General features: G+C 42.7%; 1 protein-coding gene across 1 annotated transcript; it reads right to left on the reverse strand.

Moving 5' to 3' along the window:
- Positions 1-5,656: 5,656 nt before the first annotated feature.
- Positions 5,657-6,091, reverse strand: LOC121810610. The gene has a single exon (XM_042211370.1). The coding sequence runs from the start codon at positions 6,089-6,091 to the stop codon at positions 5,657-5,659; it is 435 nt and encodes a 144-aa protein (XP_042067304.1).
- Between the last annotated feature and the right edge of the window lie 6,178 nt (positions 6,092-12,269).

The raw sequence follows: 12,269 nt of genomic DNA on the forward strand, positions 1-12,269 counted from the left end.
CGTAAGTTTTCATATGCTTTTATTTCAAGGTTTTAGTGTGTGGAGGAGATGAGGGATGTTGTTAAGGATGAAGTTCCTTAACTCGGAGATTTTGCGTCGAACGTCGCGGAAGCTTTTGCCCGTCGATCAATCCGGCGTCAAAATTAGAGTTTTGTTCGTTTTGCACGTTTGAAAAGAAGGAGAATGAGAGAAAGTATTTTATTTCTTGAATGAATAATATGAAGGTCTCCTACACATATTTATAATATGTGGGGATACAATAATATCCTATCAAAATCTAGTAAATCAAATATAATAATATCCTAAGCAAAAGATATGGAGAATCAATAACTAACTAGGGAAAAGATAAGATAAATCAATGCTAAATGAATAATAAGATATGAAGATAATTTAGGAATATGCTCATATGAACTCCCACACGGTTAAAATTCACCTTGTCCTCAAGGTGGAAACCACGACAAAACGAAGAGTGTTGCGACCAAAAGCTTTGGCGAGGTATCACCACTTGGATCAAATGTATACATACACCCACGAACTCTCTCATTCCTCGGCACATCAAGACAAGCATCCACAAAAACTCCAAAAACTCATCAATATATCTAGTAACGCCGCTAACTCTCCCACTCATCCTAAGCTCAATAATTCCAATCAGCTTTAGAGTGACTGGTTTGGCAGCTAATTGCTTCGCCATTTCCTCTAGAATGCAAGATTTTGCATTGGCAGCACCTATGATGGTCACTCCAGAAAACTCCTTCCAGACCTTGAACAAAGTATCATTATCCCCTTCATTCCCCTCATGAGAACATACTCCATGAATTCGTTGATGAGCAACATTTGTAAGAAGGGATACAAGTGCTCTTGTCATCTTTAATATTACTCCCATGCTTCTTTTACCGCTGAGATATGAGAAGTCATCCATTAGTTGACTAGATTTATGCCTCGACCGAAGATAGTGCGTGTGACTATTTACCGTTAACATAGGGAGCTTGTCAACGCATCCATGCATGCCCAAACATTGCATGTCATTGCACGGAGGAATCAACCGTGCATCAGCGTCGAGGAAAGTTGATCGATGATTAATACTTGTAACATCACCAACATGCCAAACCACATATACACAAGCAATTACCTTCTTCATATCCTCAATGGAACCATGTTCGTCCTCTTTCAACAAAAAAGAATCAATCTTGTTGCTCAACATTGTAATATCCAACCTGTTATGCTCCACCACATGTATAGGTTCCCGGCAAGTAAAAACAACATTACATGGATCATCTATGCCATCTTTACTACCATAAATTGGTCCACTAACATCAACACTAGAATGAATGACATCTTTTTCCTCTTCATCATTATCAACGACAATTAATTCCATCGAGTCATACCCGAAATTGGAGTCGCACGACATAGATATTGTGGCTGGTGGAGGCGGGATAGCAACGACAACAGGCAGCGAGCTTCTAGATGGATCGTGATGGAGATCAGCTGGGGCGGCGGCGGTCATCTGTGGTAGGGGACACGATACCGGCTCCGTGTACATGACACTGGCTGTAGGGTCTGGTGGAGGTCGTGTCGCGGCGTGTGGATCGCCCAGGCAGCGTTTGTTTGCATCCATCCGAGACGTCAATTGCTTGACAGTAGCAGTCAAACGCTCGAGCTGTGAAGCCAAGACAGCCACCGTTAGGTTCGGTTCAGACTCCGGCGTCACTGGACCACGTGGGAGACATTGCCAATCCGGTTGATCGGGAGGTTGTGGATATAACAACGGCGGCTGGTAGTAGTGGATTTGTTGTGGGCGGGTCTGGCATGGCGGCGACCACTCTACATGGTCGGGCGGCTGCCACTGTACATGGCGGTACAGATCCTGACCAGCGAACGTGGATCGCGGCGGTGCGGTGGTCTTCGCTGCAGTGTATGGTGGTTGCTCGTCTCGAGAGCCAAACCATGGCAGCCCATAGGATGGGTGTGGTCTGTCGGAGAAGGGCGGTAGTTGTGGCTGTCCATATTCAGTAGTTGGGGCGGCGTATGTTATGAGATTATTTCTCTTAACAAGATTCCGGCGTCGCGATTGCAATCGTCGGAGGGATTAAAGGTAGTCGCGGGAGCTTTGCCGGTCGATCAAACCAAGAACAATACGAAATTGAAATAAAATCGTGAAAATAAAATAGAAGGATAATTGATATTTCTTGATTGAATGGGAAGAATACAATGCCTCCTATTTATAAGACTACCCTGACTTAGAGAACAAGAAAATAAAGATCCTAATAATATATGGGAAATATATGCTAAATCAATACTAAACTAAATAAGAGAGATTTGGGGATATTCGTAGAGATATTCTCGTATCAACTCACCCTCTGTTAAAATCCACCTTGTCCTCGAGGTGGAAACATGAAGAAGCACAGAAGAGAGTCGTTGATAACATAAGCTTGACGAGATCTATCTCCTCCTGGATCAAACGCACACCGAACAGCTGAGCGTCTCCCTTCATTATCTCCATAAAAAATTACCAAGGCGGGCTAGCGATAATTCAACGCTAAAACGGGGATCTCGTCAACGCAACCACGAATGCTCAAACAACGCTTGTCCATCCGGGGAGGGATCAACCGTGCATCTGCGTCGAGCAATGCTGAACGATAATTCATACTTGTAACATTATGATATGCAAATCCACATTCCACATAGAAACCATCTTTGTCCTCTTTTAACAAAGAAGAGTTCATCATCTTCCTCAACTTCAAAATATCCAACCTATCATGCACATTTCCTTGAAGCAAAACCTTGAAATCCCTTTCGATAACCGGCAAGAAAGCATCAGAGCCGCACAATGGATATATTTTCTCAAAAGATGGAACTTGTCGGTAGTCAAGGCTTACATCTCTATCCTCCTCAACTCCATGATTATCACAAAGCAGAGCAATGGAAGAAGGACGCGATACATCAGACGCATCATGATCAAGTGCATCCATTTCTGTCTCTAAGCTAGAGTCCATTGAAAGCACACTTTCCAGATTGTCACAATGCTCCTCTTCCATATATTTAGCTACATCATCACTAGTAACTCCCGATTGATCCACCTCCCGATCTTCACAAATTATAGCAAATAACTCAATATTGGAAATCTTAGATTTTCGATTCATCTCAACGGAATCGAATATCGGCTGCATAAGGGTGTAATCGGGTTGGGGCGGTTCATCTTCCAACAATTCCTCTTCCGCTCCACTGACATCGGGGCTGCACAAGGGAAAATAGCAACTGGTGGAGGGACAGCCGCAGCAGAAGACAGCGGGGCTGTTGCTGAATGGTGGGGACTCGTTGGAGGCCCGCAGGATAGCTGACATGGCTGTGGGACAGCAGCGGGCAGCGACGCTACTGAGTGGTGGTTACTCGGTGGAGAGAACACCGTGCAATCAAGTTACCAGGGATGTGCACTCGGGCGTGAGTTTTGCAGCTGCCGGAAGGGCTCAGAATCTTGGCTGCAGGGATGCTGGTGACGCTGCCATTCAAAAGTTTTGAGGGGACGAGCTTGCGGTTCCCAACCGTATGGCTGTCGCGCCTGTGGTGGATCCTAGCAGGTCGGGCGTCGGGTATGAGACAGTTGTAGTTGTTGAGGCGACGCCGACGGACACCAATGAGGGTTGTGGGGCTGTTGGTATGGCTGTCCGACATTGCCTGGTTGCTGATAAGGGTTAAGTCCGTAGTTGAAAGAGTTACCCCATGACGGATCAGTGTCGGTGTAGGGATGGTACCACGACTGTCCGTATGATTCGTTGTAGGGCAAGTGCGGCGGCTGATTGTAGGAGTGCTGCTGCCCATCCAATTGATCGGGTGCCACGAGATTATATGGGAGGTCCGGATCAGGCAACGGAGGTGGTCATATCTCCCAGTAACTAGGCATCCATGGCTGTTCATAAGTTGAGGACTCATGCCCGGGTTGTCGCGATGCTTGGATTTCAGCAACCCAGAGATCAGCCGCATCCAACCTCTTGTTTAACCTGATGCAGAAAGCCATTATCCGGTCGCATAGTGAAGATAGAAGGATTTCCTCGTTGGGATTCATGGATGAAGGATGCAGATTATTAGATGGAGGATGAGCACGAAATGAAAGCACTAATTGTTAAGAGATGATTTCTCTTAACAAGATTCCGGCGCCGCGATTGCAATCATCGGAGGGATTAAAGGTAGTCGCGGGAGCTTTGCCCGTCGATCAAACCAAGAACAATACGAAATTGAAATAAAAGCGTGAAAATAAAATAGAAGGATAATTGATATTTCTTGATTGAATGGGAAGAATACAATGCCTCCTATTTATAAGACTACCATAACTTAGAGAACAAGAAAATAAAGATCCTAATAATATATGAGAAATATATGCTAAATCAATACTAAACTAAATAAGAGAGATTTGGGGATATTCGTAGAGATATTCTCGTATCAGCGTACAACGATGACCACTGATATGGGTCTGTTTCGGGGCGCGGATGAGGTTGGCCGAATTGGTGATGGTGGTAGGCGGTGTAGGTGGTCTGGCGCAGCCATGGCTAGTCCCAATAAGTGGGTTGTCGCCTGGTAGGACGGCGCATACGGCAGCTGTCCGTTGGGTGGGTCCGGTGGAGGTCGCGGCTGCACCGGAAGTTCCCCCACGTGCGACTCCAATTGCGAGGGTGGATGGCATGGCTGCCAACGATAATACTCAATTTGAGATGACCGTGGCTGACCACTAAGTTCATAGTCACTCCAATTTGAGTGTTGCGGATGATAAACATGTTGGAACTCCGCCGTGCGAGCGGTGTCCAAAGCCGGCATGCCTAATTTGTGATTACTCACATAACGTGACATGATAACAGTAATTCGGAAGATGAGAACCAAATGAAAGCACCACTTGTTAAGGATGAAGTTCCTTAACTCGGAGATTTGCGTCGAACGTCGCGGAAGCTTTTACCCGTTGATCAATCCGGCGTCAAAATTAGAGTTTTGTGCGTTTTGCACGTTTGAAAAGAAAGAGAATGAGAGAAAGTATTTTATTTCTTGAATGAATAATATGGTCTCCTACACATATTTATAATATGTGGGGATACAATTATATCCTATCAAAATCTAGTAAATCAAATATAATAATATCCTAAACAAAAGATATGGAGAATCAATAACTAACTATGGAAAAGATAAGATAAATCAATGCTAAATGAATAATAAGATATGAAGATAATTTAGGAATATGCTCGTATCAGATGTCATGGTGGTGGCAGCGTTGGTGGGGAAGGAGGATACCATGGCGGTGGAGGGTGTGGCGGAATCCATGATTTTTTTTTCTAGTTTTTTTTTCCTTTTTTAGGTTTTTAGCTTTGTGAGGACATTTTTAAAATGTGACATTTTTTCACGGATAGAGACAGACATATTAGTGGGATATCGCCGCATACAAAAGCAATGAGATAATGAGATCTCATCCAATTAACTCGTGCATGTTCTACATTGGTAATATGGAGTAGTATGTTGTCAAATACACGAGATAATTATAGAAAATACTACGATATAAGTGGAATATTTGTTGGTACATATTACTATCATTATTAAAATTAAGATAGAAAATGAAGACACACTATATAAATATTGCATAGAAACAAGAAAGCTTTAATTGTTGATCAACCATCAGAAGTTAACCAACCAGCCTGGAGGCGCAGCCGAAGCTGACCTCGCAGCCGTCGTCGACGACCACCTTGTACTCGTGCACGGGCCTAGTCAGAAACGGCGGCAGATGCACCAGCATATCACACACACAAACATTGTCCACCTCCTTCAGCCACCTGCAGCACTCCTCCTCCTTTTCCGTCTCCACGTGCCCTTCCTCCCGCTCGTGGTGATGGTGGTGCCGGTGTTGGTTGCTCTCCACCTCCCCAGATGGTGTAGGGAGCTGTGCGTAAGGAAGCTGTCCGCACGCACGGTTCACCAATGCGATCTGGGAGACGCAGAGCGGCCTCGGGGGATCCGGGAGCGAGGGGGAGCGGCGGGGGAGCCATTGGGCTTGTGGGGAGGTGGGATAGAGGGTGAGGAGGAGGAGGAGAATGGTGGCTGCTACCAATTTGAGGGCCATCTTTTTTTCTTTTTGTTGTTGAAATAATTGGTGTTTTTCTCTTTGTATTTATAGGGTGTTAATGTTGATTGAGTGTTAGTTCACAAGGGTGTCATGGTTCTTGAGTTAGGTTAATTCGAGATTATAGTAAAGATCAAGAAAATGAGGGTCGAATGAGGATTTCATTTTTTTTACCGTTCTCATGTAGTTGAGAATAATGGCACCGCCTTTTCCACCCTTTTTACGATGATGAATGTATAGTAGATTAGTAGTAAAATTAATATATGCTTCTTTTTATGCTTAAGTAAAGAATCAAATGATACAATAAGCATATATATAGAGCAAGAGAGCCTTAAAGATTAGAATAGAAAGTCATTGAATTTTGAGACTCTAGAATATTGTTAATTTTAATTCGCATGCATCTACATATCTATGTACTACTACTATTAAATGGAGTCGATTAAACTGCTGAGGAAATCCAGTAGTCGTCTGTTCCTCTTCTAACTTTTTAATAATATGGTTAATTGGTTTGGAATTTTTTGCAAAATCTGGCATGAGAATATTGATCGATAGATCAAGGGTAGGAATATTGATAGTTTCGAAATTAGGTGTAGATCAAAGGTTATTATCCGTATAAATTTGTCCAATGAAGATAAACGAGGAGGAACATAATATTAATAATGTGACTCTTCACTTTCATCCAAATATAAATCAAGTAACTAATTATCTGAAAAGGTCTTTAAGAGCATCCGCAATGGCGGCCATTCCGAAGGACGTCCGACCGGCAAAATTATCTGAAAAGGTCTTTAAGAGCATCCGTAATGGCGGCCGTCCCGGAGGACGTCCGACCCGCTTGCCAAACGTCCGCGCGGGACGTTCGCCATTAGGCGAGAGAGGCACGGATACGGACGTCCGCTGCGGACACCGGAGTTCCGCGGCGTTCCCGGGACGTCCGCCATTGCATTGACACGAAGGACGTCTCGATTTTTTATTTTATTTTTTATTTTTTTAAAAAACTCTATATATGTTAGAGAGATTTTTAAGGAGTTTCGAACATTGTAAATCAGTCCTTCGACTATCAGAAATTATATTTTCGGATGAATTTTCTACACAACAACTTTGATGGAAATAAAAAATTTCCAAGCTCGACCCCAGCCGGGGGCTCTGCCCCTTGGACCCCGCAACTCGGGGGCGCTGCCCCCGAACTCCCGTCTAATCATAATGAATTCAAACAAGCGTGCACTCTGCACTTCCAAACTTATATAATGTCTCATTATGACAATATTGATCAATCAAGTTAATCCAATGACACTAAAATAACCAACAATATATACGGCTCGTTGAAGTATGTATTTTTGTTTTAACTATGTATTTTTTTTAGAAATTATGTATGTTTTTTTTAATAATTATGTAACTTTTTTTTAAAATAAAGTGGTTGCATTTTTTCCGTATTCGTGTCAAAATTTTAATTCCGTAATTTGGTGAATTTGTGAATTTTTATTATTGTGGAAAGTCCGTCGGGATGTCCTTGGGGATGTCCGCCACTGTGCAGTGGGAAGTCCTTATAACGTGGCAGGAGGTGTTTTTGGGATGTTCGCGGGGATGTCCGACGGGACATTCGCGCCACTGTGGATGCCCTAAGGATATGTTAATCGTATTGTAATTAGTATTAATAGTTTCGAAAATCAGGTATAGATCAAAGGTTGTTATCCATAAATTTGTCCGTCGAAAATGAAGATAAACGAGAAGGAACATAAATAATACACTCTTTGTAGATGAATAGGAGTCCCGTTTTTCCATTTTAGTACGTCCGCGAATAGCGGTTCACTTTTACCATAAATGGTAATAGGGTCACACCTTCCACTAACTCATTCCACTCACATTTCATTTAAAACTAACATATACAAGTGGGACCCCTGTTCCACTAAGAGCATCCACAATGGATGCCCTAGTGAGAGAGAGTCCTAGTGGTTTCCACATCAGCATGCCCCTTCTTTCTGCAATGGTGGAGCCCTAGTGGTGGCATATCCATCATCCATTTTTCATTTTAATTTTAATATTATTATTTTCTATTTTTTTTAATTACTAAAATACTAAAATATATTATATTTAACACCACAAATGCAAAAAAAACTACATTACTTAATTAAAAAAAACTACATCTTACTTAGCTAAAAAAACTACATTAAACTAAATTACAAAATTTAAAAAAAACCTAACTAGCCATCTAAATTTAACTTCTGGCTCAAATTCTTGATCATCCTATCAGTCCTCTGTCGTTTTTCCGGATCGGTTTCCTGATGAAGGCTGTTTAGTGCGTCAAGTATAAACCTATACTCAGCCACCTCGCGAAAATCACCGAACTCCTCGATCGCTGAGGCCATGAACTGAGCAGACGGAAGAGGCGCAGCCTGCGTGGGAGCCGATCCAGACACGACCGTCTTCTCCTTCCCTTTGGCCTGGGCTTTGGCAGCCTTGGTGACAATGGGAGTATAAAAGTAGACGTAGGCATGCCGGAACTCCCTTCCGGCTCAGCGCTCAGATCCATAGGAGATGGGCCGCTGCTCGTGTAACAGCCAGTGGCAGTGTTCTTCATCCGCTTGCAGCTAAGGATCCAACCGGTATCCCTCCGTTGAACTTCGTCTTGTCCTTCATGATCAGCAAAACGTTGTACATCTTGAAATGCCCGAACTGCGAATGGTACTCAGACATCGACTTCTTGAGTAGATCTTCCATGCTCTCAGAGCTGCCCCTTTCGTCCCTGTTCCTGTTGTAGATATAGCAGAAATTGTTGACATGGAGCTTGATCCGATCCCAACACTTGCGCAGCTGAACCTTGGCCCGCTTGTACGCCCAACTTGGTTTCACCTCGTTGTATCTGGCCTCAATGCGATCCCACATCCTGGACGAAGTCTGGTTGTTGGCGCATATCGAATCCTCCAATATATCAACCCAACACTGAGCCATCTTCACGTACTCCTCCAACTCGTAATTAGTATGCCCTGTTGCGTACTCTTCATTGGGCTCGTTGGATGGGAGTGGGACTGGGATGGATGGCGCCTTTTCCTTCCGCGCCATCTTCTTCTTCCTCCTCGGTGGCTTAGGGGAAGGAGGTTGCCCACAACTATGCTCCATGTCCTCAACCCGATACACGCCGGTGTTGAAGAACGGATCGAACTCATAGTCCGAAACGAAAGAGGATCCTACAGATCCAGGGGTCTCGACCCGGTAGTCTTCGTGGCCGGGCCACCATGCGCCGCCGCCACTGCTAAACATCGGCATATCATCGTCGACACCATGGGGGTTTGGGAATTGGCTCGGATCCATTCTTGAAAGTGTGAAAATGAGAAAAGAGAAGAGAAAGTGAGTAGAGTAGAGTAGAGAGTTTTGGTGTGTGCAAAGTGAATGAGGATTGGGTATTTATAGTGGTTTAATTAGGGTTTAAAGAATTTTTTTTAAAAAATTAAAAATGCAAAAAACCGAAGAGATCAGGCTCGGGCGCGGGGCTGCAATGGATGCCCGATCAGGCACCCGATGGATCGGGCTCGAGATAGGTGTAACCGATTGATATGCTTGGATTTTGCAAGGTTTTAAGGCCATTATTTGGTCCGTTTTTAATGTTAAAGCTGCATTACATGTCCATTATTTACATATTTTATACATTTTGGAATTTTGACATGTTTTGTGAGAAATGTGCATATTTGAGCCTGAAAAGGGAATCAAAACGCGAAGTAGGAAATGTGGAGTTTCAGGTAGCGTCCAGCGACCGCCGCAACACTGCCGGCGACCGCCGGCGCTCAGCGGCCGCCACTTCTGTAGCAGCCCATTTCGAGAAATCTGTGCATGGAATGAAGACACGCTCGGCGACCGCCACCAAAGAGTCAGAAGCTTCGGATTAATGCGCGGCGACCGCTAGCCAACGTGCGGCGGTCCACCACAAAAGAGCGGCGAACAGATTTGCCCTAATTTCCTGTCCAAGATTTACCATATTTTGCAGCCCTTTCCTTATTTGAGAGGGGCGTTTTTTCCCTATAAATACCCCCTCAAGCTTCATTATTAGTATCCTCTTTTTGCAACATACTCCCTCCGTCCCGGACTACTCGCACATTTCCTTTTCGGTGGAGATTAAGGAATGAGTGTATAGCAAAGTCAACAATTGCGGCTGTAGGTGATAATTTTTATTAAAAATGGAAAGAGTGCAAATAACATGGGACGTCCAGAAAGGAAATAAGTGCAAGTAGTCTGGGACGGAGGGAGTATTTTTTAGAAATTAAAAGTTAGAGTGCTTCATTGTGCAAGAAGTTTAAGAAGGATTCAAGAGTATCAAAACTACAAGGATTCAAGCTTTGGGTTTTATTTGCTTTAGTTTTATGTTCCAATTGTTTTCCCTTCAATTTATGTCTTTAGATTATTACATCATGTGTAACTAAATTCATAGGATTCTAGGGATATGTTAGTAACGACTTTAGTTATACTATTCCTTTTCTATTTAATATCTATTTTGTTTTTACTTTGTTCCTTCTCTAAGTAAATAATGATGCTTCATGATTGAGTGACACAATCTTGAATGATTTAATATAACTTGCTACATAGAGGAGGTTGGCGAGTTAGATCCACTTAGTAGACACTACAATTAGCTTCCTTTAAAACGACACTGTTAATTGATAGTGAAGACTTTTCAAGGGTCTTAGGAGCTTTTAGGAGTTACATATTTAGGATTGACAACCCTAATGTTAGTAATCAACGTTTGTATCGCATGAGCATAAACTAGGTGACTCGTCCTATCAAAGTAAGAACCGTGCTAGGGTATTGTAGTTGGAACTTGTATAACCATAACTGTGAACGCACATCCCTGGAATTCCCTTATCTCTATACTTTTATCTCCGTGATTTATTTGTATCTAGTTGTTTATTGCTTTTAAATTGTTCTTTGTTTTTAAAATTCTCAAAATCTTTCGGATTTCCAAATAGTAATTGAGTTTTAGTAGGAGGTAGCCAATTTGTGATTGTTTTTCCCGGGATCGATATCATGTACTGACCTTTTGCTATAATATTCCTACTCTGTATACTTGCAGGTATTTATAGTGCTAATAAAAAGTGCATCATGTTTTTGGCGCCGTTGCCGGAGAATACATTCACTACGTGATTGATATCTTTGAAAGGATTATTTTGCTACTTTGGATTTTACTGCTTTCATTTTATTTTATTTTATTTTATTTTATTTTCATTTATATTTTTCTTTTAGTAGTTTATGTAGGCTGTGCATACTTGCACGTTTTGAGAAATAAATTGTGGTGGAAACAAGATGGGGGAACCTACCAACCATGATCTTATCGTTGCTCTCCGAAAGGAGGAGGAAGAGATGCGATCAGAGAGAGCTCGGGCAAAGGCTGAAAAAGAAAAACGTGCAAGGGAGGTAGTTCTAGTTATGAATATGTTTAGTCATGGTAACATTGTGGACATTCATGCAGGTTCGCAGATAGATGCCAATAACTTCAAGTTGGGGATACCCTTGATCAATAGGGTTGAACAAAATTCCTTCGCAGGAAGAGAACACTGAGGACGCAAATCAACATCTCACCAAGTTCGTGGAAATAGCTAATACAACCAAGATCAACGGTGTTGATGATGATATTGTGAGGGTAAGACTTTTTTCCCTTGTCCTTAATTGATGCTGCTAAAGAATGGTATGATTGTCTACCTGCAGAGAAAATCACCAATTGGAAGGATTTAGTGGTACTCTTCCTTGACAAGTACTACCAGCCTGACACCATCCTAAAGCTGAAGTGTGAGATCTTTCAATTCATGCAAGGATACGACGAACCTCTATATGAAGCTCTCGCATGATTCAAAGTTCTTCTCTGCAAATGCCCAAACCATGGTTTTGGAATAGACCATTAGGTAGGAATCCTTTATAATGTGTTTAACGAAAAAAATTCTAGTTTGTTGGATTCAGGGGCGAATGGGGGATTCTTGAGAAAATGAGGAGTTGCCGCTATGGAGGTGATAGAGGAATTAACCATCAACAGTCGGGGTTGGTCCAAGGAAAAACATAAAGCTGAGAAGGTAGATGCAGTGAAGAGACCATGTGAAATGACACATCTCAGGAATTGGCATTCATCAAAGCAAGACTTGAAAAATTAGAAGCTCGAAGCAAATATGTCAAATATGTCCAAAATGGGGGTGATCCCAACAAGCTT

The sequence above is a fragment of the Salvia splendens genome, chromosome 7 (genome assembly GCF_004379255.2).
Source record: "Salvia splendens isolate huo1 chromosome 7, SspV2, whole genome shotgun sequence".
NCBI classification, from domain to species: Eukaryota; Viridiplantae; Streptophyta; class Magnoliopsida; order Lamiales; family Lamiaceae; genus Salvia; species Salvia splendens.